General features: G+C 40.8%; 1 protein-coding gene across 2 annotated transcripts in view; it reads right to left on the bottom strand.

Annotated features, from left to right (window-relative positions):
- Nucleotides 1–985: 985 nt before the first annotated feature.
- The window catches only part of ARL6IP6 (ADP ribosylation factor like GTPase 6 interacting protein 6), a 39,238-nt gene continuing 13,123 nt past the window's right edge, over nucleotides 986–27,100 (bottom strand). Inside the window, exons 3-4 of one of the 2 annotated variants that reach the window (XM_007527346.3) lie at nucleotides 25,087–25,219; nucleotides 986–2,269 (exon numbers count right to left, since the gene is read on the bottom strand). In XM_007527346.3, coding sequence (XP_007527408.1) covers nucleotides 2,176–2,269; nucleotides 25,087–25,219 — 227 coding nt within the window. In that variant the 3' untranslated portion in view covers nucleotides 986–2,175. The remainder of the gene's footprint in view (nucleotides 2,270–25,086; nucleotides 25,220–27,100) is intronic. The other variant, XM_060178148.1, reaches the window with a different exon arrangement.

The raw sequence follows: 27,100 nt of genomic DNA, 5'->3' as shown, positions 1-27,100 counted from the left end.
GATACGGAGTTCTGGTGGTGGGAAATGTGTGAAATTGTACCCCTCTTATCCTATGGTTTTGTCAATGTCTCCTTTTTATAAATAAGTAAATAAATAAAAAGAACAATTTGGAGTCAAAGGCTGGAGAGGGCGTGGGAACTACTAAATGTATATACTTACACACACACACACACACACACACACTCACTCACACTCACACACTTGCTGATATTAAACTAAAAATTTCTCAGATAATTTAAGTTTAACATTTCTCAGCAACTCACTTCCAACAAAAAATGTTTAAATAGAAAAAAAAGTATTACAACTTTTAGAAACCTCATTAAATCACATACTCAGGAATAGTTATAGAGGCAAGAAGCATACTGTGTGCACTATTTCCCATTAAGTCTGAAACCACTTTCACACAATAAATATCTCACACAATATTTTCCTAGTATAAGGGTTTTGATGGCCTGGGAAAACCAAATATTAAGTAGTTCATCTTTCCAAATATGAAGTAAATTTTTAAATAGATGTTAGGAAAACACATATAAATCAGGGCATCATTTTTTAAAATTTATTTATTTATTCCTTTTGTTGCCCTTGTTGTTTTATTGTTGTAGTTATTATTGATGTCATTGTTGTTGGATAGGACAGAGAGAAATGGAGAGGGGAGGGGAAGACAGACAGGGGGAGAGAAAGACAGACACCTGCAGACCTGCTTTACCGCCTGTGAAGCGACTTCTCTGTAGGTGGGGAGCCGGAGGCTCGAACTGGGATCCTTCCACTGGTCCTTGTGCTTAGCGCCACCTGCACTTAACCCGCTGCGCTACCGCCCGACTCCCAGGGCATCATTTTTATGGAAACAACTTAACACAACTACATACCATTTAAATGGGAAAATTGCACCATTTAAAAATTACATATATCTATACACACATTATCAATAAGTACACCTTTTATATTATGGTAATTAAATGACATTTGAAACAAACTAGACCAAACATTTTCAGTGTAAAATTTTCAGGATTAAGTTTATTAAAAACAAAAATTACACCATTTTCTATTGAAGTAATGGTACATACACCAAGATAAACATTTGAAATCATGAAAACAAATATCAACATTTTCAATTTTCTCAATATTTAACGGCTTAAATAATATAAATTTGTCATTTTTTGTTAAGAAATAAGTGCTTAACTTTAAACTAAGGACAATGTATTATTTAGAAAAACAAGACAAAATGTTAACTAGTTTTGCACCATTTAAAAAGTAACAATTATATTTGATAGGTAACAATTTAAAAACATACAACTTCAGTACGTATTAGCAAATATATAAAAACACACATTAGAAATTACACCCCATTAAAAAATAGAAATGCACCTTCTACTGATTATACAAATATTGAAAACTAGGTATTTTGATTTGAAAGTATCTATAAAATGTAGAAGTAGCTGGCAGGGCTTACTTTCTGAATATAATGAACAAATAAGGAGTATTTCTACATCTCCAAGGTATTATTAGAGTAGAGGAGATAGTAGTATAATGGTTATGCAAACAGATTCTCATGCCTGAGACTCTAAGGTGCCAGGCTCAATACCCTGCACTGCTACAGACAAGCGCTGAGCAATGTTCTGAGTAGGAGCAAAGTATTATCAGTATTTCTTATTGGAAATGGAGTATGCACAAGAGAAAGCAGTGTCCTGTTTTCAAGTTTTTGAGTTTGACTTTCATGAAAATGCTTTCTACAGTTTATAAAAATCACACATACAAAAGAAAAAAGATGAAGTAAACATTTTACACTTTTCTTTGTCTAGTTATCACCAGGGCTTCACTGCTCCAGGTTGACATTTTTGAGCAGAGAGAAGCAGAGAAAGGGAATGAGCACACCACCAGCACCAGAGCGGCCCTGAGTTGAGCGAGGGCCTTCAATTCGGTGGGGGCTGCCGTCGAATGAACAGGATGAGGAAACATCCTTTTGAGAAAGCATTTGTAACTTAATACTCAAAGTATTCTCAATGGATAAGCTCTACAATGTTTTCAAAGGGTGTCCAAAATGACGACGATATACTATCTGAACCACACAATAAGTAAGATTTTCCTGGGATTATTCACAGGCGATGGAGCTCCTCTGTTATTATGAAACCATGATGTACAAGATTTGCCATGAATACCACTTGCTTCAGTGCAGATTCACATGAGACACCATGCTATGGTCAGAGCGGCTACAATGCCATTCAAAATCGCCATACTATAGCCCATGTGGAAACAATGTCCAGTCAGTTTCCTACGGAAGAGAAAAATAGAAAAGAAAAATAGAAATGTAATTTGGTGTAACAGAAATACCATCAGTTTTTAATGAAAATGCTTTAAGACCAGAAATCTAATTCCCCAATTTTTTTTATATGTATCATAAACAGCTTTTCTTTCTTTTTTTCTCTTTTCTCACCACGCGTGTGCTCAACCAAGTGTGCCAACACCCGGTCTGCCCCCCCCCTTTTTTTGCCTCCAGGGTTATTGCTGGAGAAAGGAGGGAAAGACAGAGGGGACAGAAAGATAGATGCCAGAGAAAACACAAGTAGAACCTGAACTGGAGTTGGCGTATTGCACCAAAGTAAAAGTCTCTGGGGTGGTGGGGGGGGGGGAGTACAGGTCCTGGAAAAGGATGACAGAGGACCTAGTGGGGGTTGCACTGTTACGTGGAAACTGGAAAATGCTATTCATGGACAAACTATTGTATTTATTGTCGAATGTAAAACATTAATCCCCCAATAAAGGAAAAAAAGAAAGAAAGAAAGACACCTGCAGACCTGCTTCAGCACCCCTTGAAGCGACCCCCCTGCAGGTGGGCAGCCAGGGGCTTGAGCAGGGATCCTCACACGGGTATTTGCCCTTACCCGCCGTGCTGCTGCCGGGCCCGATAAACAGCTTTTCTTTTTCTTTCTTTTGTTAAAATCTGAGCATTAGTTGTAGAGAGACCTTACACTATCAGGTAAAAACTGTACTGGTGATTAAATACAATACTTCAATCTAGCAATATAGAGCAAAACGCTAACTTAATCTCTAAACTTGCTTTTTACTGATGTATAATAAACATATACTATTATATTACTTTTGAGTGTACAACATAATGTATATATGAAAAATGACCACCACATTGAGTAGATACTTACTCCTCCTGTGATGAGAACCCTAAAAATGTCCTGTCTTACCACTTCCAAATATGCAGACCAGCCTTGATAACCCCAGTCACACGCTGGGCACAAGCATAACTTAATCTACAACTACAGGTTTGTGCTTTTCTGACTCGCTTCACTATTTTGTTCACCCCCCGTTTCTGGCAAGCAACAAGCCTGTTCTCTGTAGCTACGCAGTAGGCTTTTTGCTTGCTTGCTTGCTTGCTTGATTTTGGGTTTCACATATGTTAGGTCTTACGCTATTTATTTTTTTCTGACTTTTCTTCACTTAGCACAATGCCTTCAAGGTTCATCCACATTTTTGTAAATGGTTAGATGTTCTTCTCTGCAGATGAGTAACGATTCCATATAGATGGCATACGGAAATACTAAAATCTGTTTCTGGTCCTCATAAGCTTCTTCATTCATATTTACTTATGGACACTTCTTTCCATATCTTGGCTACTGTTACCAAAAACGCCACAATGAAGAGCATAGAGGAAATGCAGATGTCTTTTCAAGTATCTTCATTTTCTTTTAATAACCAGACACAGAACTGTTGTCATAATGGATTTCTTTCTGTAACTCCAGACTCCCCTAAATCATACTACAGGAAAACTGCTGTACACTCCTACCAGCAGTGCACAACGGCTCCTTTTGCTCAAGCTCCTTGCCAACACTACCACTACCGAGTATTGCTCCAAGACATATCATACTTAGAATGGAAAGGAAGAAGGATAAAGAAAGGATCCTGAAGGCTGCAAGAGAAAAACAAAGAGTCACCTACAAAGGAAAACCCATAAGATTAGCAGCAAACTTCTCCACACAAACACTACAGGCCAGAAGAGAATGGCAAGATATCTATCGAGTGCTCAATGAGAAAGGCTTTCAGCTAAGAATACTGTATCCTGCTAGACTGTCATTCAGACTAGATGGAGGCATCAAAACCTTCTCAGACAAGCAACAGTTGAAGGAATCAACTATCACGAAGCCTGCCCTGAAAGAAGTTCTGAAAGGTCTCCTATAAACAATCAGACCACCACAAACAGGACATATATCAAAACACTCTAAAACTCTACAAGAATGGCATTAAAATATCTTCAATCTTCGATATCAATAAATGTCAATGGCCTGAATTCACCTATTAAAAGACACAGAGTAGGAAGATGGATCAGAAAACACAACCCAACAATATGCTGTCTACAGGAAACCCACCTAACTCAACAAGACAAGCACAGACTTAAAGTGAAAGGATGGAAAACTATCATACAAGCCAATGGCCCACAAAAAAGGGCAGGAACAGCTATTCTCATATCTGACATGATAGACTTTAAAATAGATAAGATTAAAAAAGATAGGAATGGACACTACTTAATGCTCAGAGGATCAGTCAATCAAGAGGACTTAACAATTAACATCTATGCACCCAGTGAGAAGCCATCTAAATATATCAAGCTTCTACTGAAAGAGCTACAGCAATATATTAACAGTAACACAATCATAGTAGGGGACTTCAACACCACACTATCTCAACTTGACAGATCATCCAGGCAGAAAATCAATAAAGACATAAGGGAGCTAAATGAAGAGACAGATAAACTAGAACTAATGGACATTTTCAGAGTCATTCATCCCAAGAAACTGGAATACACATTTTACTCAAATCCACATGGGTCATTCTCAAGGATAGACCATATGTTAGGCCACAAAGACAGCATCAGCCAATTCAAGAGCATTGAAATCATCCCAAGCATCTTCTCAGACCACAGTGGAATTAAACTAACACTTAACAATCAACAAAAGATTAGTAACAGTCCCAAAATGTGGAAGCTCAACAGTACACTTCTTAACAACTTCTGGGTCAAAGAGGAAATCAAGGAAGAAATCAAAATGTTTCGAGAGTTCAATGAAAATGAAGACACAAGCTATCAAAATATTTGGGACACAGCTAAAGCAGTCCTAAGAGGGAAGTTCATAGCTATACAAGCACACATTAGGAAACAAGAAAAAGCACAAATAAACAGCCTGATTGCACATCTTAAAGACCTAGAAGAACAACAAAGGAACCCTAAAGCAACGAGAAGGTCAGAATCACTAAAGTTAGGGCAGAAATAAATAACATTGAGAATAGGAAAACTATACAAAAGATCAACGAAAGTAAATGTTGGTTCTTCGAAAGAGTAAACAAAATCGACAAACCTTTAGCCAGACTCACAAAACAAAAAAGGGAGAAGACCCTAATAAATCGGATAGTAAATGAAAGAGGAGATATCACAACAGACACTGCAGAAATTCAACATATCATGCGAGGCTTCTATGAACAACTATATGCCACCAAACTAGAGAACCTGGAAGAAATGGACGATTTCCTAGATACCTACCAACTTCCAAAACTAAGTAAAGAGGAAGTGGATAACATGAACAGGCCCATCACAGCTAATGAAATTGAAACAGTTATCAAAAATCTCCCCCAAAATAAAATTCCTGGACCAGATGGTTTTACAAATGAATTCTACAAAATCTTCTAAGAAGAACTAATACCTCTACTTTTAAAAATCTTCCAGAAGACTGAAGACACTGGAATACTCCCTGCCAGCTTCTATGAAGCCAACATCACCCTGATACCAAAAGCAGACAGGGACACAACCAAAAAAGAAAACTACAGATCAATATCTCTGATGAACATAGATGCGAAAATATTAAACAAAATTCTAGCCAACCAGATACAGCAGTATATCAAAAAGATTGTTCATCATGACCAAGTAGGGTTTATCCCAGGCATGCAAGGTTGGTTTAATTTACGTAAATCAATCAATGTGATCCACCACATCAACAAAAGCAAGACCAAAAACCACATGGTCATATCAATAGATGCAGAGAAAGCCTTTGACAAAATACAACATCCCTTTATGATCAAAACACTACAAAAAATGGGAATAGATGGAAAATTCCTCAAGTTAGTGGAATCTATATATAGCAAACCTACAGCCAACATCATACTCAATGGTGAAAAACTGGAAGCATTTCCACTCAGATCAGGTACTAGACAGGGCTGCCCACTATCACCATTACTATTCAACATAGTGTTGGAAGTTCTTGCCATAGCAATCAGGCAGGAGCAAGGAATTAAAGGGATACAGATTGGAAGAGAAGAAGTCAAACTCTCCTTATTTGCAGATGACATGATAGTATACATAGAAAAACCTAAAGAATCCAGCAAGAAGCTTTTGGAAATATCAGGCAATACAGTAAGGTGTCAGGCTATAAAATTAACATTCAAAAGTCACTGGCATTCCTCTATGCAAACACTAAGTTAGAAGAAATTGAAATCCAGAAATCAATTCCTTTTACTATAGCAGCAAAAACAATAAAATATCTAGGAGTAAATATCTATCCACTTCTTTGTGTCTTTTTCAATTTCTTTGAGTAGTGACTTATAATTTTCAGTATACAAGTCTTTCACTTCCTTGGTTAGATATTTACTCCTAGATATTTTTCTTTTCTTGAGTTCCTTAAATATTTTGGATATTTATCCTTTATCAGATATAAGATCTGTAAATATTTTATCCCATTTAAAAGATTTGCTTTTTATTTTGTTGACTTCCTTTGCCTACTTCTTAATTTGATGTAGTTCCTTTTGCTTTTGTCAGCCCTCTATTTCTTTCTGGTGCTTCAGTCACCAAGTATGCCACAGTTTATTTCTGCAGTGTAAGTGTCTTTCTAAGAGTATCTCCTTACTTTTATTTATTTATTTTAGACAGAGACAGAGAAATTGAGGGGGAAGGGGAAACAGAGCGGGAGAGACATGACAAGAGACAACCTGCAGCCCTGTTTCACACTCGTGAAGCTTCCCTCATGCATATAGGGGCCAGGGGCTTGAACCCAGGTCCTTGTGCACTATAATGTGTTCGCTCAATCCTAAGGTATAAATCTTACTACATTTATAAGCATGTTCTTTCATTCATTAGTATTGGTTCCCTGTTCTTTTGTTTTCATTCACAACTGAAAACACATTATTTCAAGTATTTGTCATTTTTGTACTCTTTATGAGATTTTAAAATTGTATTATGCTTTTTATAGACATTTCAACATAATCATCTACTTAACCGAAGTGGCTTTCAATGTAGGCTTAGGTATCAGTAAAACCAGCACTCCCACTTTATGATTACTTTGAATGCCGATGGGCTTATGTGCACAGCTTCCCCTAGTTCTCCCTGTGGTGATTTTACACCTTTTCACTTGATGTTCTTCCACTAACAACATTACAATCATAGTTTTTCCTTATCCTAGTAAGGAAGAGACATGAAAAGAAGGTAGAACATGTGGTCTGGGAGGTGGTGCAGTGGATAAAGCATTGGACTCTCAAGCAGGAGGTCCTGAGTTCAATCCCCAGCAGGACATGTACCAGAATGATGTCTGGTTCTTTCTCTCTCCTATCTTACTCATGAATAAATAAAGTCTTAAAAAGAAAGAAAGAAAGAAAGAAAGAAAGAAAGAAAGAAAGAAAGAAAGAAAGAAAAGAACTTCTGAGGTGAGGACATCTAAGACATTGTACTGGCAGTATTCAAGGAAGACAGGCTTAGGAGATAGCACAACAGTTATGCAAAAAGACTTTCATGCCTGAGGCACCAAAGGTTCTAGGTTCAATACCTAGTACCACCATAAGACAGTTGAAGGGTGCTCTGATAAAAAAACAAACTTAAAAAAAAAGCTGAAAAACTGAAGTGATCAGGGAGCTGGAATGAGGTTCTCTCCTCTCTAAAGGGTATAGGTCAAAAGTCAAATAAATACTTTAAGGTATATTAACATCTGAAGAGCATTTTTCATTACAATGAGCTGCAAGAGAGCACAGAGATCGCTCACTAGCTAGGACGCCTCAATTACCACGTGCACAACCCAGACCTGGACCCCAGGACGGCAGGGAAGTGCGATGGCAGTGGAGGAACCATGATGTCAGTACAGTGGTGTCTGCACCCTCTGTGTGTATCTGAATGAAGGAAAAAAAAAGTAGCGCAGAGTAATAAAACTGCATGTGTACAAGACTCTGGTTCCACATACTTCCCCCTCAAAATAATAAGACATGCTAAAACAACAAGGGCAACAAAAGGGAGAAACAGACACAAAACAAAAAATAATGATAATGTCAACATCCAAAACATTCAGGAAGCAAGAGCAGAAACATGGAGGAAGTGGAAAAGTGCCGACACAGGAGAAATGGGGCTCACACAAGATTTCATTCATACTCATCAAGCTGAGCAAGAGGAACTTTAGGACTTTAGCGCTTGAAAGATCTAGGTATCTGCGACCATTCAAAGTAACAGAGACAAAACACTTGAGAGAGACTATATATCAATAGCATTATTCCTACCTATTTAAATAGGTTATTGATTACCTGTGCTTAACTGGAACAAAGATATGGGGAGTATAACTATAAGAAGTATTTAAGAAGTATAACTCTAAGAAGATCCACAAGTACGAAAAAAAATTTTATGGGTAGTATAATTTAAGGGGCCAGGCATAGGTGCATCTGGTTAAATGCACACACTACACTGCGCAAAGACCCAGATTCAAGCCATCTGTAGGGGAAAGTTTTACAAGTAGTGAAGCAGAGCTTCAAGTGTCTCTCTTTTTCCTTCTCCGTCTCTCCCCTCGCAATTCCTCGGTCTCTACCCAATAATAAAATATAAGTAAAAATTTTTAAAAGGAGTTAATATAATTTAATGCCTGCACTCAAAATTTTAAGGCCTGACTATTCACTCAACTATTCAAAATAGTAAGTAACTAGATGGAAAAGGTCAAGGACAAAACCAAAATAATTTAAGTGTTAAAAATTTTAAGGTGGATTTTAGTGTGTTGAGATAAAGTTCTTTTCCATATAAATACATTTCTGATGTCAAGAGGGAAATAATATTCAACAAGAACAAAATGTATGTTAAAGAATATGATCACAAAGAAAGGCTCATGTGAACTACTGCCATATCTTAGGAAATTCGTTATAAAGGAGAGGGGCTGGGCAGCAGTGTACCTTGTTAAGCACACATATTACCTTACACAAGGACCTGGGCCTGAGCCTCCACTCCCTACCTGCAGGAGGGAGGCTTCACGAGTAGTGGTGCAGGTCCACAGGTGTCTATTTATCTCCCCCTCCCCTCTCAGTGTCCATCTGTCCTATCAAAATAGAAAGACAGAAAATATGTTTTAAAAGATAGGGGAAAATGTCAGTCAGGGGCAGTGGATTTGTAGTGCCAGCACCAAACCCCAACAATAACCCTAGGGACAGTTAAAAAAAAAAACTCTTCCATGTTTCTCCTTTTCATAACTTCCTTTACTATGGCAGTGATTACACATTGTGTATATTATGTAAAAATGTTAAACATATACAATTGTATTTCAAAGTCATCTCTTGTGATACAATGATGTATGTTTAGAACAAAGTGCAAAGAATAAGATTTTAATACTATTCGATCATATCGTTTAGCAGATAAGTTAAATATCGTCCTATCTGGATGGAATACTACATTTCAGAGGCCTACACACACATCTACAAGCTACATACACATAACTAGTGAACAAGGTTCAATCAAGAAGATTCTAGGAGTCCAGATAACGGTTCAACAAGTAGAGTGCATGTCTCATGTCTTTACTATGTGTAAGGCACTAGATTTTATTCCTGTACCACACAGGCACAACAAGAAAACTTAATCAATAGTGGAACAGTGCTTTGGTGTCTCCCCCTCTTAAATCTAGAATAAGACTTGGCCTGGGGAGGTGGCTTAGTGATACTGTACACATTCAAGGCCTTGGACTCATTCCCAAGCACTGCATTTAAAAACTACAGAAATGATCATTAAAAAATGTTTTCTGCCACAAGTAGAACCTGAACTGGAATTGGTGTATTGCACCAAAGTAAAAAAAGACTCTGGGGTGGGTGGGTGGGAGAACACAGGTCCAAGAAGGATGACAGAGGACCCAGTGGGGGTTGTATTGTATATGGAAAACTGAGTCCTGGGTCAACTAGGAATACCAAAGGAGACCACCTGGGACTGCAACAAGACAGGATTAGAACGACTTCGGGAACCCACCAAATCACCGGTGAGTGCAAACACGTGTGGCTCCTGGACAGAGAGGAGTCTGGGGAGAGATTAAAGTGGCTGGTAACAATCTACCAGTTTACCAGTTGAGACACAACCCCCAGTCTGTTTCACCAACAAGGGGATGGCTGAAGGGAGGAGAGGACTCCCCTGAGACTCACCAAATGCAACTGTGATTCTCCATTGCTACTGCCCTGAGAATCTGGAGCAGTGACAAGGAGGCCCTGTGCTGACACCAGGGGACAGAGAACAAACCAGGAAACTCAGGAGAAGATCTACACCTCGGTGTCCTAGTGGTGGGGCTGTGAGAGTCTCTTTGCATAACCACTGGATTATCTCTGCCCCACCCTGCTTTATCTCTTGGTCAGGAGTCAGTGATTAATCTAAGAAGCCTACTTATAGTTTAAAAGACCTCAGGCTCCCATAGCCTACAGGGAAGAAAAAGAACAAAAGAGGCTTTTAAGCTACTGAGCTCCAACTCAGGGATTAAAATACTATTGGAACAACTAACTGTCAATCACCACAACTATGAACCCTTTAATTACCTTACTTAGACACAAGTCAGTCCTGGTAAGAGTGATCAGTAATGTGAAAAGTACTGAGAGAGGGAACTCATAACATACTATTTAAAATGGTTAAACTAACAAGAAGAAATATTGGAGAAATGAACCAGGACAAGAGTCCAGCTAAAAGCCCCCGCCCCCCCAAGATTGAAGCACAAAATATCCAAACACTAGTTAAGGAAAACTGAGAAATGTGATGCATGTACAAACTATTGTATTTACTATCGAATGTAAAACATTAATTCCCCAATAAAGAAATCAATCAATCAATCAATCAATCAATAAATGAAAAATGTTTTCTGCTAGATTAATATATTCTGTTAAAAACAGAAATATAGGGAGTCCGGCGGTAGTGCAGTGGGTTAAGTGCACGTGATGCAAAGCTGTGGAATCAGGGCTCATGGCTCATACCTGGGCCTTGCACTTGTGAACTACCTTGCCAGCCTTTTGCTTCTCATAATTTACACTGATTGCTGAACATACAAGACTGGGTTCCAAATATGAGAATGACAAGTGCTATTTCTGAAGTATTTGTTCTCAGTGCTGTAGGCTGTGTTCATGTGCATGCCAGTGACTTTTCGGCTACCCTTTCATAATAAACTGAAAATCTAAGTATAAGCAAGAGCCACAGCAACAGTACAAAGCAAATAAAGACTAACTGTTTTACTTCATGAAAACAAGGAAACCAAGAATTATTTAATATGATTTCATTAAAATGTCACAATTTTTATGAATGTCTCCATTCAGAACAGTAGTGGGATGTAACTTTGTTTTAAAGATTTATTTATGAGGGAGAGTAGGGTAAGAGAGAGAACCAGAGCATCACTTTGGCACATGTAATGTTGGAGACAGAACCTGAGACTTCATGCTTGAGAATCTTATACTTTATCCACTGCACGGCTCCCTGGACCAGTTGTAGAATATATCTGAAGACATACATCTAGTCTATATTTTAATATCTCACTTCATGAAGCTATGTGCAGTGCCATCAATATATTAATTAGTGACAGCAATGCAAATCTAAACTGTCCCTAGATAATGAAAGCTCATAACACTCAAATATCAAGGCCAAGTTCTTGATCTCTTTTGTCAGTAGCTTTTTGCTCCTACTGCAATTAGCCATCTGACATCTGTTTCATTAGTTCACGGCAAGAAAGAAACTGACTCCACAAAGAGGCAACTCTCCAAGATCTGTATGAAAGAGCAATCGCATCAATTTATTGTGCTCAGTGTTTAGTGTGCCTGGAAAAGGCAAATTCTAATTCAAATTCTAAATCGCCCAGCTCTAAATTGTGAGTTGTCCAGTACATTTATGTTAAATATTCTACTCATTGTGTACTCTTCTACCCTCAACAGCTGTAACAAGCAGTACACAGAGATGTCAAATACATTTAAATATTTCAGCACATGTAAAGAACCTTATTGTTATCTTTTTTTGTCATCTCTGGCTTCACCACTCCAGGCTGACTTTTTCAGAAGGAAAGATCAAGAGAGAGGGGTAAAGAAAAGCCCAGCACAGCATCAAAGCTGCCTTGAATGCAGTGGGGGCTGAGCTGGAACCTGGTCATGCGCATGGCAAAGCAGCACACTACCCTAGTGAGCCAGCGAGCTGGTCCTATACTCCAAGAACTGACACTGGAAGTATGACAGCACCAGATCACATGTGCTGATTTTAGTTTCTGAAAATTATCAAATGTAAAGGGCCGAAAAGATAGCCCACCAGGTAGGGTGAGTGTATTTCCACGTGTGTGGCTCAGATTTGAGCCCTGGCACTGAAAGGGAGATGCTGTGTCAATGGGGCAGCTTTGGTACTCTGCTATCTTCCCTCTGTCTGTCTGAATGAGGAAGGAAAAAGTAGTCTCCAGTGGTGAAAATTCATGTGACCCAAATGTGTTCCACCAAAAGTGTTACTGAAAATAGCTTATCAAAAAGCAATTCAAACAAAAACCGTGTATTTTTTTTTCCTCATTTATAATTAACTTTGCAGATTATTTTTTTTGAAAGGAGGGGGTACCATGTAAAAATTAAGTAAAAACACAGTTAAAAAGTAAACAGTGCATTGATATTTAAAAGGATATTTATAAGTCCCATTTGTGCTTGGAAGCAGCAGAAATGAAAGGTGGTGTGGTAATGGACTACGACTCAGCTATTCAAAATGGTGAATTTACCTTACTCAGCCCATCCTGGATGGAGCTTGAAGGAATCATGTTAAGTGAGATAAGCCAGAAAGAGAAGGATGAACATGGGATGATCTCACTCACAGACAGAAGTTGAAAAACAAGATCAGAAGTTGAAAAAAACAAGATAAAAAGAAAACACTAAGCAGAACTTGGACTGGAGTTGGTGTATTGCACCAGAGTAAAAGAATTTAGGCTTCATCTAGTAAGTGTCACTTTGAGGGGAGGTCCTAGAGGGTGAGAGGATGCTTATGTTCTTGTCTCATCCCTGTGCCATTTCCCTAGTCAAAGCAGCAATCACTCCTATGCCGTTTTTATGATTTGGAGGGATGTAATCCGGGCAGTGTAAATGTATCAATGAGCCTGCCCTTCCTGTGTGAGAAATTCATCATTTAGCTCTCAGAGTAAAAGATGGAGTCTTTCCCTCCAGGCTCCTGTGCCCCTATCCCCTGAACACGGGTATATACACCTGGTTCCCTCATCATACTTTGAAATTTATAACCACGTACATTTTCTACAGGTGTGCCAGGGAGGCAGTGTAGCAGTGACACACCAGACTGAGGTCCTAGAGCTGAGCAGAGCTTTGGGCTCTGCCTCTCCCGTGAAAGTCAGTCTTTACTTTCTCTATACACATCGACATTTTCTCTTACTAGTCTATTTGATGCTAATTTGCCTGTTCAGCCTCACAAGATCCCAAATGGAGTGGAGGAAATTGTCCCTTGTATCCTGATAGTGGATAACTCAACCAGGAAAAGAAAAAATATATATATTAAGGGGCAAGGCGGTGGCACACCTGGTTACACACATTACAGTGCACAAGGACCTAGGTTCAAACCCCAGTACCCACCTGCATGATGAGCAGTGAAACAGTGCTGCTAGTCTCTCTCTCTCTCTCCCCTTCCCTCCTCCTCCTCCTCTATCTCCTTCATCCCTCAAAATTTCTCTCTGTATCTATCCTAAAAATTAAAAAACAAAATAATTCTAAAGAAGAGGGCAGCATAATCATTAGCTTGTGTATTAAACAACTATGATATAAATACCACAGACTGCCAATACAGAAACATGTTCAAGACTGAAAAATGCAGTTTCAAGACACATCTACCATACCCCAATTTCTTCCCCAACTAGGAGAACTTAACAAGTCCAGGTGTTGTCACCAGCCCAGTCCAGAGAGAACTCCAAATTTCTTTCAAGCTCTGACCTCTCTCTGAATGTCATATCATTCTATACAAAGGTAGGTCACATATTTGGATATAGTAACTCCTAGGAACTAGAATTAAAGCAGATAAACAAAGCAAAATACTGATTGCATACCCAGTTCTGTATGCCTACTTGGAAATCACTGGCAAAGTCCACTGACTGAACATGGACATTTTCTGTGATGGAGCTGTGGAATGTCAGCTAAGTGGCAGAGTACAGAGCAGTGGGTCAGAGTGCTAAGAAGCAGGGATGCCGGCCGAGAGCTTCCAAGTAGTAACAAGTCACTGCTTCTGTCTCTTTTTCTTCCACACTGTAAGCCTTCTTCCACAACTGGAAGAGCCCCCTAAGATGTAGAATTTTAATCAAAGGAGCAGGGGACAGCTTATACCAAAATCCTCCCATACCTAGCGACACCTAAGCTTTGACAAAATGGGGAAAGGAGTCTCTTCAACAGATGGTGTTGTTAAAACCTGGGTGGAAACATGCAGAAGAATAAAACTGAACCATTACATTTCACCAGACACAAAAGTAGATCCCAAAATCCTGGCACTCCAATGTAACTACAGTTTTGTACCTACTATGTTACAACACTAATGGGCAATAAAAGCCATAAACCTATGGGCGCTGCCAGGTAGCCGGGCCAGTAGGTGTGGTAAAGGGAATTCAGAGATGCTGGGGTGGAGCTAGGGAGAAGACAGAGTCTGTTCTAGCAGCCTGTGGAGCACCTGAAACCCCAGACTTCTAGTCCCTACCAAGGTTGGCTTTTAACCTCAGCGTGACAGTCCCAGCCGGGTGTTTATGATTACTAAGCCCTGGTTACTGATGAGAGCTGCTCAGACAGATCCCAGACTCTGGTCCACACAGAGCATCAAATAGGAAGACAGAATCACCTGCACTGAGGAACCAATAGCACCTTGAAGAAATCCCAAGTTCAACAGAGCCATATAAACTTTCTAAGTAAGATTTCAAAAACTTTGGTCCTGAGAATGTTCCCTGAGATGAAAAGTTTAATGGTAGTAAATTTCCACAAAGTCAGAGAAGTTATGGAAGAAGTCATGTCAGAAGTAAGGGAATAATAATAATAACAGCAGTATGTGGAAACACCAGCAGAAAGAAGCCAAAAGTCAAAGTGATAAGTTGGAAGAGAGAGTAGAGGAAGTCATCCAAAACATGCAAACAGCAAAGAGAAAAAAAGAACTAAGACAAATGAAGATACTACAGGGCTGGGTCATGGTGCACCTGGTTAGGTACACATGTTACCATACACAGGGGCTCAGGTTCAAGCCCCAGGTCCCCACATGCAGGGGGGAAGCTTCACAGGTGGTGAAGCAATGTTGCAGATGTCTCTTGGTCCTTCTTTACCAAAGGACCAAGGAAACTCAGATGATGACAAGCCTTAGGACTGAGAATATCAAGATATACTGGGGAAGGAGTGGGTATAAATGATGACGCTGGGTGGTGGCCAGCGGACTCGTAATGGACAGACACCCGATTGTTTTCGTAGGAGCTCAGGAGCAGAAACACATCTGAAGAGGTGAGAAATTCTACTTCCTAAACACATAGTCTTGTAAACTAAAGCTACCTCTGAACAAAACTATTATAAGAATGAAAGCCACGTGCTAAATCTGTAAAGGGCAATGTAAGGCTGCTTTGTAAACAAACCGACAAGAAGAGATTATTTTATTCTCTTCCTGATATTCATGGAGCTGGAAGTAAGTGAATATTTTATTTTACAATAGACGTATACCTCCCTCTCTCCCTCTCCAAAAAACATTGCTCTGTCATATGTAGTTATAGGAATCAAACTCAGGGCCCCACATATGCTAGCCCTGCATCCTACCATAATCCATTTCCCGGTGGAGGTAGACAGCACAATGATTATGCAAACAGACTCTTATGCCTGAGGCTCCGAAGCCCCAGGTTGAATCCCTCCACCACAAGCCAGAGTTGAGTAGTGCTCTGGTTTAAATTAAAAAAAAAAAAAAAAAAATCCCATGGTCGACTTCCCCATCACAGTAACACTAAACAGAAAACAATTTTTAATTGTGTTTGAGAGACTGCTCAGAGCGTCACTCCTCCATTTGTGATTTTTGCCTTTATGTTGTACTGGGGATTAACTTAGAGCCACAGGAAAATAAGGCACGTGTTCTACCACTGTGCCACTGCCCTGGTCCTGGGAACCCTAAGGCAAAACAAAGCATAGGAGTCTCCTCCTTTTATGCCACTAAGTAGCTGCTTTTGTTTGGTTTCTGCTACATTAAGCAGATTTCTGGTTAATAAACTAATATAGCTACCATTTTACATTAATATTCCGTTAAAAATAAATTGATGGGGGGGGTGGTAACACATAGCGCAAAGCACAAGGTCTTTGCAAGGATCCTGATTCAAGCCCCCACTCCCTACCTGCAGGGGGGCCGCTTCACAAGCAGTGAAGCAGGTCTGCAGGTGTCTATCTTTCTCCTCCCACCCTTTCTTTCCCATCTCTCTCAATTTCTCTCTGTCCTATTCAAAAATAGGGAAAAATAAAATAAACTGATAAAATGACTGGGTTTAAAGCAAATTTAAAACAATAACTCAAAAGAAATACTAAAAAAAGTATTCTATCATAACGTCAGAGTGCTAGTCCACAACAAAAGAGGACTACAAAAGCAACAAGTATATTATATTCCAAACTTCATTCAAGATATGCAAAAAAGAAAAGGTGTATGCACTGAAATGTCAAAACACCGTCTCTAATTATAAATTTCTTCAAAACTGTGATTTAAATTTAACAAAAAAATCTGCATTATTTTTACAAGATCAAGAAAAAAATTAACACTATTTAAGCTAACACAAGTTTACAGATTTTTATAAAATTAATGAAGTTACTCCCACACCTATGGATATCTAATCTTTGACAAAGGGGCCCAGACTATTAAATGGGGAAAGCAGAGTCTCTTCAACAAATGGTGTTGGAAACAATGGGTTGAAACATGCAGAAGAATGGAACTGAACCACTGTATTTCACCAAATACAAAAGTAAATTCCAAGTGGATCAAGGACTTGGATGTTAGACCAGAAACTATCCGATACTTAGGGGAAAATATTGGCAGAACACTTTTCTGCATAAATTTTAAGAACATCTTCAATGAAATTAATCCAATTACAAAGAAGACTAAAGCAAGTATAAACCTATGGGACTACATCAAATTAAAAAGCTTCTGCACAGCAAAAGAAACCACTACCCAAACCAAGAGACCCCTCACAGAATGGGAGAAGATCTTTACATGCCATACATCAGACAAGATGCTAATAAACAATGTTGAGCTTGCCAAACTCAACAAGAAAACAAGTAACTCCATCCAAAAATGGGGGGAGGACTTGGACAGAATATTCACCACAGAAGAGATCCAAAAGGCCGAGGAACACATGAAAAAATGCTACAAGTCTTTGATTGTCAGACAAATGCAAATAAAGACAACAATAAGATACCACTTCACTCCTGTGAGAATGTCATACATCAGAAAAGGTCACAGCAGCAAATGCTGGAGAGGGTGTGGGGTCAAAGGAACCCTCCTGCACTGCTGGTGGGAATATCAATGAATGGGTCCAACCTCTGTGGAGAACAGTCTGGAGAACTCTCAGAAGGCTAGAAATGGACCTACCCTATGATCCTGCAATTCCTCTCCTGGGGATATATCCTAAGGAACACAATACACCTATCCAAAAAGATCTGTGTACACATATGTTCTTGGCAGCACAATTTATAATAGCCAAAACCTGGAAGCAACCCAGTTGTCCAACAACAGATGAGTGGCTGAGCAAGTATATATATACAGTGGAATACTACTCAGCTATTAAAAATGGTGACTTCACCATTCATCTTGGATGGAGCTTGAAGAAATTATGTTAAGTGAAATAAGTCAGAAACAGAAGGATGAATATGGGATGATCTCACTCTCAGGCAGAAGTTGAAAAATAAGATCAGAAGAAAAAACCTAATTTGAACCGGAACTGGAGTTGGTGTATTGCACCAATGTAGAAGAGTGGGGTGTGTGTGGGAGGGACAGCACAGGTCCAAAAAGGATGACAGAGGACCTGGTGGGGGTTGTATTATGTGGAAAACTGGGAAATGTTATGCATGTGCAAACTACTGTATTAACTGTCGACTGTAAAACATTAATCCCCCAATTAAGAAATTAAAAAGATGTGCACGCTATTGCATGAATTATCTCCTAGCACCTCTAAAGTCTAGTTATAATAATAAAGTGTTAAACTATAAAAAAAATAGTGAAGTTAGTAAGATATCAGTCTGATTTCTAAGAAAATCAAGTTTGAAGGTTTCATTTTTCTCAAAAGGTAAATTTGTTTCCTTATACAAGTGCTCACTCTACTGGTGAAATTTAGAATATACTTAGTCTCACATTTATGAAGTAACTGACTGCATTGCTTTCCATAAGCACTAGAGGGCAGGGTTTTCACTAAAAAAAAAAAAAAAAAAAAACCGGAACAGCTTTGCTAAATATCACTAAATTATTATGTACCTTGCTTGGTCTGTGATTTCTGTCAATATGCAATCAATTATCACTCTATTTATTATATGTCTTTTTGGACTATGCTTCTGTATGATCTTTTTAAATTACAGTTGACATCCATGAGATATTTACATATCAGGCTTAATAATATTAAAGAAACTTGTCTATTTACATATTAAAAGGAAATCAATTATCCTTACATATACTTTAAACATATATCTTTCCCCCCCTTTATCGGGGAAGATTAATGGTTTACAATTGACAATAAATCAAGTGTGACTTTTTAGGGCTCTAGTAACAAACAGTCTAAGTCTGATCTGACATTAACACATTAAAAAATGGCTACATCACTACCTATTCTAGTCTAATAAGAAATGCAAGGCAGTGCTTTTTTTTTTTTAATGAACGTTTTATTTACTAACTTATTGGGTAAAGACAGAGACAAAGTAAGATGGAGGGAGGAGATAGTGGGGGAGGGAAGAGAAAAATAAAGAAGGCAGTAGGACTGCTTCAGCCTGTGGGTAGGGGACCAGGGGCTTGAAGCCGGCTCTTTCCACGCGACAGTGCTGCGTTCAGCCCACCATGCCGCTGCCCAGCACCCCCCACCCCCACCATGCCGCTGCCCAGCACCCCCACCATGTCGCTGCCCAGCACCCCCCACCATGTCGCTGCCCAGCACCCCCCACCATGCCGCTGCCCAGCACCCCCACCATGTCGCTGCCCAGCACCCCCACCATGCCGCTGCCCAGCACCCCCACCATGTCGCTGCCCAGCACCCCCCACCATGCCGCTGCCCAGCACCCCCCACCATGCCGCTGCCCAGCACCCCCCACCATGCCGCTGCCCAGCACCCCCCACCATGCCGCTGCCCAGCACCCCCACCATGCCGCTGCCCAGCACCCCCACCATGCCGCTGCCCAGCACCCCCACCATGCCGCTGCCCAGCACCCCCCACCATGTCGCTGCCCAGCACCCCCACCATGTCGCTGCCCAGCACCCCCCACCATGCCGCTGCCCAGCACCCCCACCATGTCGCTGCCCAGCACCCCCACCATGCCGCTGCCCAGCACCCCCACCATGTCGCTGCCCAGCACCCCCCACCATGCCGCTGCCCAGCACCCCCACCATGTCGCTGCCCAGCACCCCCCACCATGCCGCTGCCCAGCACCCCCCACCATGCCGCTGCCCAGCACCCCCCACCATGTCGCTGCCCAGCACCCCCACCATGTCGCTGCCCAGCACCCCCACCATGCCGCTGCCCAGCACCCCCACCATGTCGCTGCCCAGCACCCCCACCATGTCGCTGCCCAGCACCCCCACCATGCCGCTGCCCAGCACCCCCACCCCACCACGCCGCTGCCCAGCACCCCCCACCCCCACCATGCCGCTGCCCAGCACCCCCCACCCCCACCATGCCGCTGCCCAGCACTCCCACCATGCCGCTGCCCAGCACCCCCCACCCCCACCATGCCGCTGCCCAGCGTGCGCATACGCGCGCACACACACACACACCCGTTACTGCCACCAGGGTTATCACTGGGATTTGATCCCTGTATGATGACTCCATCCCAGCAACATTTTTTCCCCCTTTTTGATAGAATAGAGAGACATTGGAAGGGAGAAGAGGGAGAGAGACCTGCCACTCTGCTTCACCATTTGTGAAGCCGAGACATGAACCTGGGTCCCTGCACGTGGTAAGGTGTGCTCTCTACTGGGTCCCTGCACATGGTAAGGTGTGCTCTCTACTGGGTCCCTGCACATGGTAAGGTGTGCTCTCTACTGGGTCCCTGCACGTGGTAAGGTGTGCTCTCTACTGGGTCCCTGCACATGGTAAGGTGTGCTCTCTACTGGGTCCCTGCACATGGTAAGGTGTGCTCTCTACTGGGTCCCTGCACGTGGTAAGGTGTGCTCTCTACTGGGTCCCTGCACGTGGTAAGGTGTGCTCTCTACTGGGTCCCTGCACGTGGTAAGGTGTGCTCTCTACTGGGTCCCTGCACATGGTAAGGTGTGCTCTCTACTGGGTCCCTGCACATGGTAAGGTGTGCTCTCTACTGGGTCCCTGCACGTGGTAAGGTGTGCTCTCTACTGGGTCCCTGCACGTGGTAAGGTGTGCTCTCTACTGGGTCCCTGCACGTGGTAAGGTGTGCTCTCTACTGGGTCCCTGCACGTGGTAAGGTGTGCTCTCTACTGGGTCCCTGCACATGGTAAGGTGTGTTCTTTACTGGAGGTGCTGCCGCCAGGCCTCTCCCACCAGTTCTCACTGAGGCTTTGTTCCTACACATTTTAGTGTTCCTAGGGAATTCTACTTTTTAGAGGGTGAGCTAGAGAGAGAGAGAGAGAGAGAGAGAGACCATAAACTGCTCTGCCACTCCCACAGCTTCCTTTTTGCATAGTGCTCCCATGTGTTGGCCAGGGTGCTTGAACCTGGATCCTCAAGTAAGGTAAAGCTACCAAGTGCGTTATCTCAGTCCCCGTAATCTTTTAAACTAGCTATATACCCTGAGAATTCCAAATCTTTTTTTTTTTTTCTTTTTCCTCCAGGGTTATTGCTGGGGGCTCAGTGCCAACACTATGAATCCACTGCTTCTGGAGGCTATTTTTTTCCTATTTTGTTGCCCTTGCTGTGGTTGTTGTTGGATAGGACAGAAAGAAATCGAGAGATAGGGAAGACAGAGAGGGGGAGAGAAAAACACCTGTAGCCTGTTTTAAAAGCATATCTCACTGAGGGGTCAGGCAGTGGCACACCTGGTTGAGTGCACACATTCCTAAGTTCAAGTCCCTGGTCCCCACCTGCAGAGAGGGGAAGATACGTGAGCAATGAAACAGTGCCGCAGGTTTCTCTCTTTAAGATTTTATTTTTTACTTATGAAAAACAGAGAGAAGGAGACACATTGGGGGGGGGGTGTCCCAGAGCACTGCTCAGCTCTGGCTTTTAGTGGTACTGAGGACTGAAGCTGGAAACTCAGACCCTCAGGCCTGAGTGTTTTTGCATAACCAATATGTTATCACCCCAACCCTTTCTTTCTCCTTCTCTCTCTCCTTTCCCCTCAATTTCTGTTTATAAGCAAAATTGGGGGGGGGGACTCATATTATTTATGTGGGAAATACCAAGGTAATCTGATGTGTGACTTCAATATAATACTATACAGGATAGTTAAAAGTTGGAAAGTGGAATAAGGTCATTTAAGGAAAACTTATTATATTTAGTAACTGAACCTCATTTTTTATATTTTATTCATTTTATTGTAATGAGATAGAGAGGGACAGAGAGACAAAGATGGAGAACAAAGCACTGCTCTGCTCTGTGGTATAGGGGATTGAACCTGGGACTTTGGAGCCTCAGGCATGAAAGTAGTTTTGCATAACCATTATGGTATTTCCCACACCCAGCTGGATTTTATTTTTATTTATTTATTTATTTAAATGTATTTATTCATGAGAAAGATAGGCAGAGAGAAAGAACCAGACATCACTCTGGTACATGTGCTGCTGGGGGTTGAACTTGGGACCTCATGGTTGAGAATCCAATGCTTTATCCACTGAGCCACCGCCCAGACCACCAGCTGGATTTTATTTTGAAGGCAATGGAAAGTATACAGGATAAATTGGGATACTGAGAGCATGGTGTAAGTGAGAGCAAAAAGTAAGGTAAACTGGCAAGGCCTTAAACAGAGCCAAAAGCACTGAAGCTATAAAATATTTCAATGGCATTTTCAAAGACAGGGCCTAGGAGATAGCTTGGTCTGTTAGAGCACAGAACTTATATGCCAGAGCCCCTCTCCCTTTATCATAATGTGTGTGTGTGTGTGTATTTCTTCATTTATTTATCTACAGAAGAAAAATGTTCAGTCCTGGCTTACGGTGGTACTGGGGATTGAAGCTGGGACTTCTGTGCCTCAGTAATGAAGGTTTTCTTTTTCTGTGTTGCTTGTTTGCTTGGTTGTTTTGGTTACCTTCATAAAAATCACTATGCAACCTACCTCTTCCACTCATGAATAAATTTATTTTTTAAAAAAATTAAGGAGCTGGGGAGGCAGCATAATGATCATGCAAAAGACTTTCATGCTTGAGGCTCTGAGATCTCAGGTTCAATCCCCAGCTGCACCATAAATCAGAGCTGAGCAAGGCTCTGGTCATTCTCTATGTCTTTCTCTATCTCTTGCTCATTAAAGTAAAATATCTTTATGGTCTAGGAGGTGGTGCAGTGGATAAAGCATTGGACACTCAAGTGTGAGGTCCTGAGTTCAGTCCCTGGCAGCACATGTACCAGAATGATGTCTGTTTCTCTCTGTTTCCTCCAATCTTCTTCATGAATAAATAAATAAAATGTTTAAAAAGAAAATTTAAAGTAGGCATGAAAGGCTAAATACAGGTTTCATAATCCAGTGGACAGCGATGTGTTTAAGACAAAGTTTAAGACGATTCTATGAAGTCTGTGTTACAAGTCTACTACATACCTGAGAATAGGGTTACCTTTCAGGAATGAGGCGAGATATACATGACTGAGTTCAAACTTGATTAAACTTCCTATGACTTTAAAGTGAGTGTCATTCTGGGAGGTGGTGTACATGTGATCAAGCACACACATTAACATGCACAAGGACCTGCTCTTAAGCCCACCTCAAGATGGAAACTTCACTAGCTGGGAAGCAGCGTTGCAGGTACCTCTCTCTTCCTCTCTCCCTGTTATTCCTTTCCTTCTCAATTTCTCTCTGTTCTGTCAAAATAAACAAACAAAATGAGTATCACTTTGTTACTCGTATTTGATGTGCATACTTGGTTAAACTAATGGTATTGGATACTGTATCATTTAGAAAAATCAATATTCCGGGAGTGGGAGGGTAGCACAGCGAGTTAAGCGCATGTGGCACAAAGCGCAAGGACCAGCCAAAGGATCCCAGTTCGAGCCCCTGGCTCCCCACCTGCAGGGGAGTTGCTTCACAGGCAGTGAAGCAGGTCTGCAGGTGTCTGTCTTTCTCTCCCCCTCTGTCTTCCCTTCCTTCATTTCTCTCTGTCCTATCCAAAAAAATCAATAACAACGATAATAATAACCACAACAATAAAACAACAAGGGCAACAAAAGGGAATAAATAAATAAATAAATATTAAAAAGAAAAACCAATATTCCATCTCAGTGCTAGTCATGCAAGCAGCTATGGGCCAGCACCACATTTAGCTGACTGTAGCTTAGTAGATGCTACAGACATGTCTATAAGACAGGAAATATGAGTTTAATAGTGAAGGCCAGTAGCACCACTGACCACTAATAGCTGTCATTAGAACAGCTTTATATTGCTAGCACACCTACACTCTTACTCATCTCGACACGCTGCCAATGAGGTCCACTGAATCTGGTGGCGATAAAGGCGACCTACTCTGACGGCAAACCTCAATGCAAGAGAACTTATTTATTTATTTTTACCAGAGCACTCATCAGCTCTGGCTTATGGTGGTACAGGGGGATTGAACCTATGACTCCAGAGCCTCAGGCATGACAGTCTGTTTGCATAACCAGTATGCTGTCTACCGCCACCTGAGAATTGATGTGCTATTCCTTCCCCTCCTCCTCCCTCTCCTTCGTGAATTAGGTAAAGGTCTTGTGTTCTTGTTTAGAAATTTGTGTATAAAGTCTGTGCTTTCCTGGCACAAGTAAACTAGATTGCGAAGCTGCCTCCCAGTTTTCTGAAAAAGAGCATACAGATCAAAGACATTTAATTGTCTCATCCTGCAATGCTTCTAATCTGCTCTAGACACATAAACTGGCTGCCACAAATGCTTGCTAGTTATGCTATGTTGCAGTCCGAAGGAAAGTCCAATCCAATTACGCTGCTGTAAATCTGAACATTTATATGTAACTGTAATAAAGATTTTATATTAAGGGCTGGGGAGACAGATAATGGTTAGGCAAATGGATTTCTTGCCTGAGACACTGAGCTCCAGGTTCAATCCCCAGCACCACCATAAGCCATTTTGAGGTTTATGTGCAGTGTTCTGGTGTCTTTTTGTAAATTTTCCTCTCTTTCATTAAAAATAAAGTATATTTTAAAAAGGTTTCACATTACTAATAATTAATTTTGCTTTTGTTAATTGCTTTAGATAAAACCCTACCCCAAAAAGGACATATAGCCATTGAAGTTCTTTAGTTCTCAGATCATTTATTGACTTTCATAAAAATGTTCATTAAAAAACATTATCTAAGTATGTAGTTTAAAATGTTTGTTCCATATATCTAGTGGCTGAGCCCAGCTGAAAACCTTGTTGTTTGTATCTTATAAAAGCTGAAGTCTTGATATATAATTTTAAAAGTAAATACCCTCTTGGCTCTATTTGTTTAACATCTTTCAAGAGCTGGACTGGTAAAACACAAAGAACAGAGTACTTACTTGAATCTGGCAGGTGAAAGAGGAGTAGGTGGAAACATTCCTGGCTCAAAAGAATCAAAGTAAGTCACTGTCCAAGAAAAGCTGCAGCAGGAGAAGCCGGCAGTTAGGGATATTATAAGTAGAGTCCAAAATCCTTGATGAAAGAGAGAAGGGGCATTTAAATTATTAACATCAAAGCAACCTAAACTAAAACTGCATAATAGATTATGGATATTTCTAATATGGAAGTGAGACTAAAGTCTTGGACTTATACGAACTACAAGGCAGATCACTGGATATTTTTTTTAAGGATTAGTTTTTTATAAGACTTTATTAGGGCTGGGGATGACAGTATAGTGGCTATATAAAGACTTTTATGCTTGATACACTGAGATCCCAAGTTCAATCCCCTGCACCACCATAAGCCAGAATTGAACAGTGCTCTCGTCTCTTTCTGCCTTTCACTGAAATTAAATATATTTAAAAAGATTATCTATCAATGAGAGAAAACTAGAACATTACTCTGACACATGTGATGCTAGGGTTCCTATTTAGAACCTCATCCTTGAGAGCCCAATGTTTTATGCACTGTGCCATTTCCCAGATCATAAATATTTATCTACTTTTTATAAAAGATCAAATTAACACAAAGAGCAGAGTTCCACTCAGCTCTGCCCTGTGACAGTACCAGATTCAAGCCCCGACTCCAGCATAAGCCAGAGCTGAGCAATGTTCTGACTAAGAATAGTAAGTATGTGTGTGTGAGAGAGAGCATGCTTGGAGGGTCTAGCAGGGAGCACAGCTACTTGTATACCCTTAACAGAAGACTGCTCTCAAGAAGCCAAAGCTAGAAGATTTGATAATCTTGAAAACTGCTAAATCATTAATAAAATTAAAAAAAAAAAAGTCTACAGTAAAACTTGTGAATTGCCATGAAATGTACCACCAATGATGTCTTTTTGGTAGCAAAAAGCAGGTAGTAAGTTTGAGCAGTGAACTGTAAAACATTTGAGTTCAGAAGTAGATGAGTAGATCTGCTGAAAGACACTAAGAGCAATCAATGAAGCATGAAGGAAAAACTGAATTTCAAAAGAGTGATCTAGGGTCAGACGCTGCAGCACCCAGCTGAGTCCACACACCACCATGGACAAATACCACGACTCAAGCCTCCAGTCCTCACCTGCGGGAAGCTTCATAAGCAGTAAAGCAGTGTTATTGTAGGGCTCCCTCTCCCTTCATCCTTTCAATTTCTCTGCTTTATCAAGTAAATCAACAAATAAAAACATAAATATTAAAAAAAAAAAAAAAAAAAAAAAGACTGGGGAGTCGGGCCAGTAGCGCAGCGGGTCAAGCGCATGTGGCACAAAGTACAAGGGCTGGCATAAGGATCCCGGTTCAAGCCCCCGGCTCCCCACCTGCAGGGGAGTCGCTTCACAGGTGGTAAATTTAGCAGGTCTGCAGGTGTCTGTCTGCCTCTCCCCCCTCTGTCTTTCCCTCCTCTCTCCATTTCTCTCTGTCCTATCCAACAATGACATCAATAACAACAACAACAATAATGAAAAACAACAAGGGCAACAAAAGGGAAAATAAATAAACACTGAAAAAAAAAAAGACTGGGTGTCAGTGCTACTTTGCACAAGCCCTCAGAACAGGGCTGCAGGTGTCTTTCTCGCTCCCTATCTCCTCATTCCTTCTCAATCTGTTTCTATTCAAAATAAGTAAAGTAAGTTTTAAAATAAATGTCTATGAAATATACATGCATTATTTTAAAAATTAATTTGTTTTCTCCTGATAGTTCTTACACTCACTTTTAAAGAGACTTTTGTGTACACTGCGCTAGAAGGATGTAGTAAAGACATACTCTGAATGTCTTTTTGCTTTTTATGTTGCAAAACAAGGGAATTTGAGCCAAAAGATAAAAATACTGGAGTTTAGATAAATCTAAAATGTCTTATACAGAATGCAAAGCTAAAGGGCTGAGTACAGTTTAGATGAAAAAAAATTCTCAGAAATATACCTGTTATTTAATTTTGCA

The sequence above is a fragment of the Erinaceus europaeus genome, chromosome 18, assembly GCF_950295315.1.
Source record: "Erinaceus europaeus chromosome 18, mEriEur2.1, whole genome shotgun sequence".
Taxonomy (NCBI): domain Eukaryota; kingdom Metazoa; phylum Chordata; class Mammalia; order Eulipotyphla; family Erinaceidae; genus Erinaceus; species Erinaceus europaeus.
Note: the sequence above shows the minus strand (reverse complement) of the source record. Positions and strands in the feature narration are given on the sequence as shown.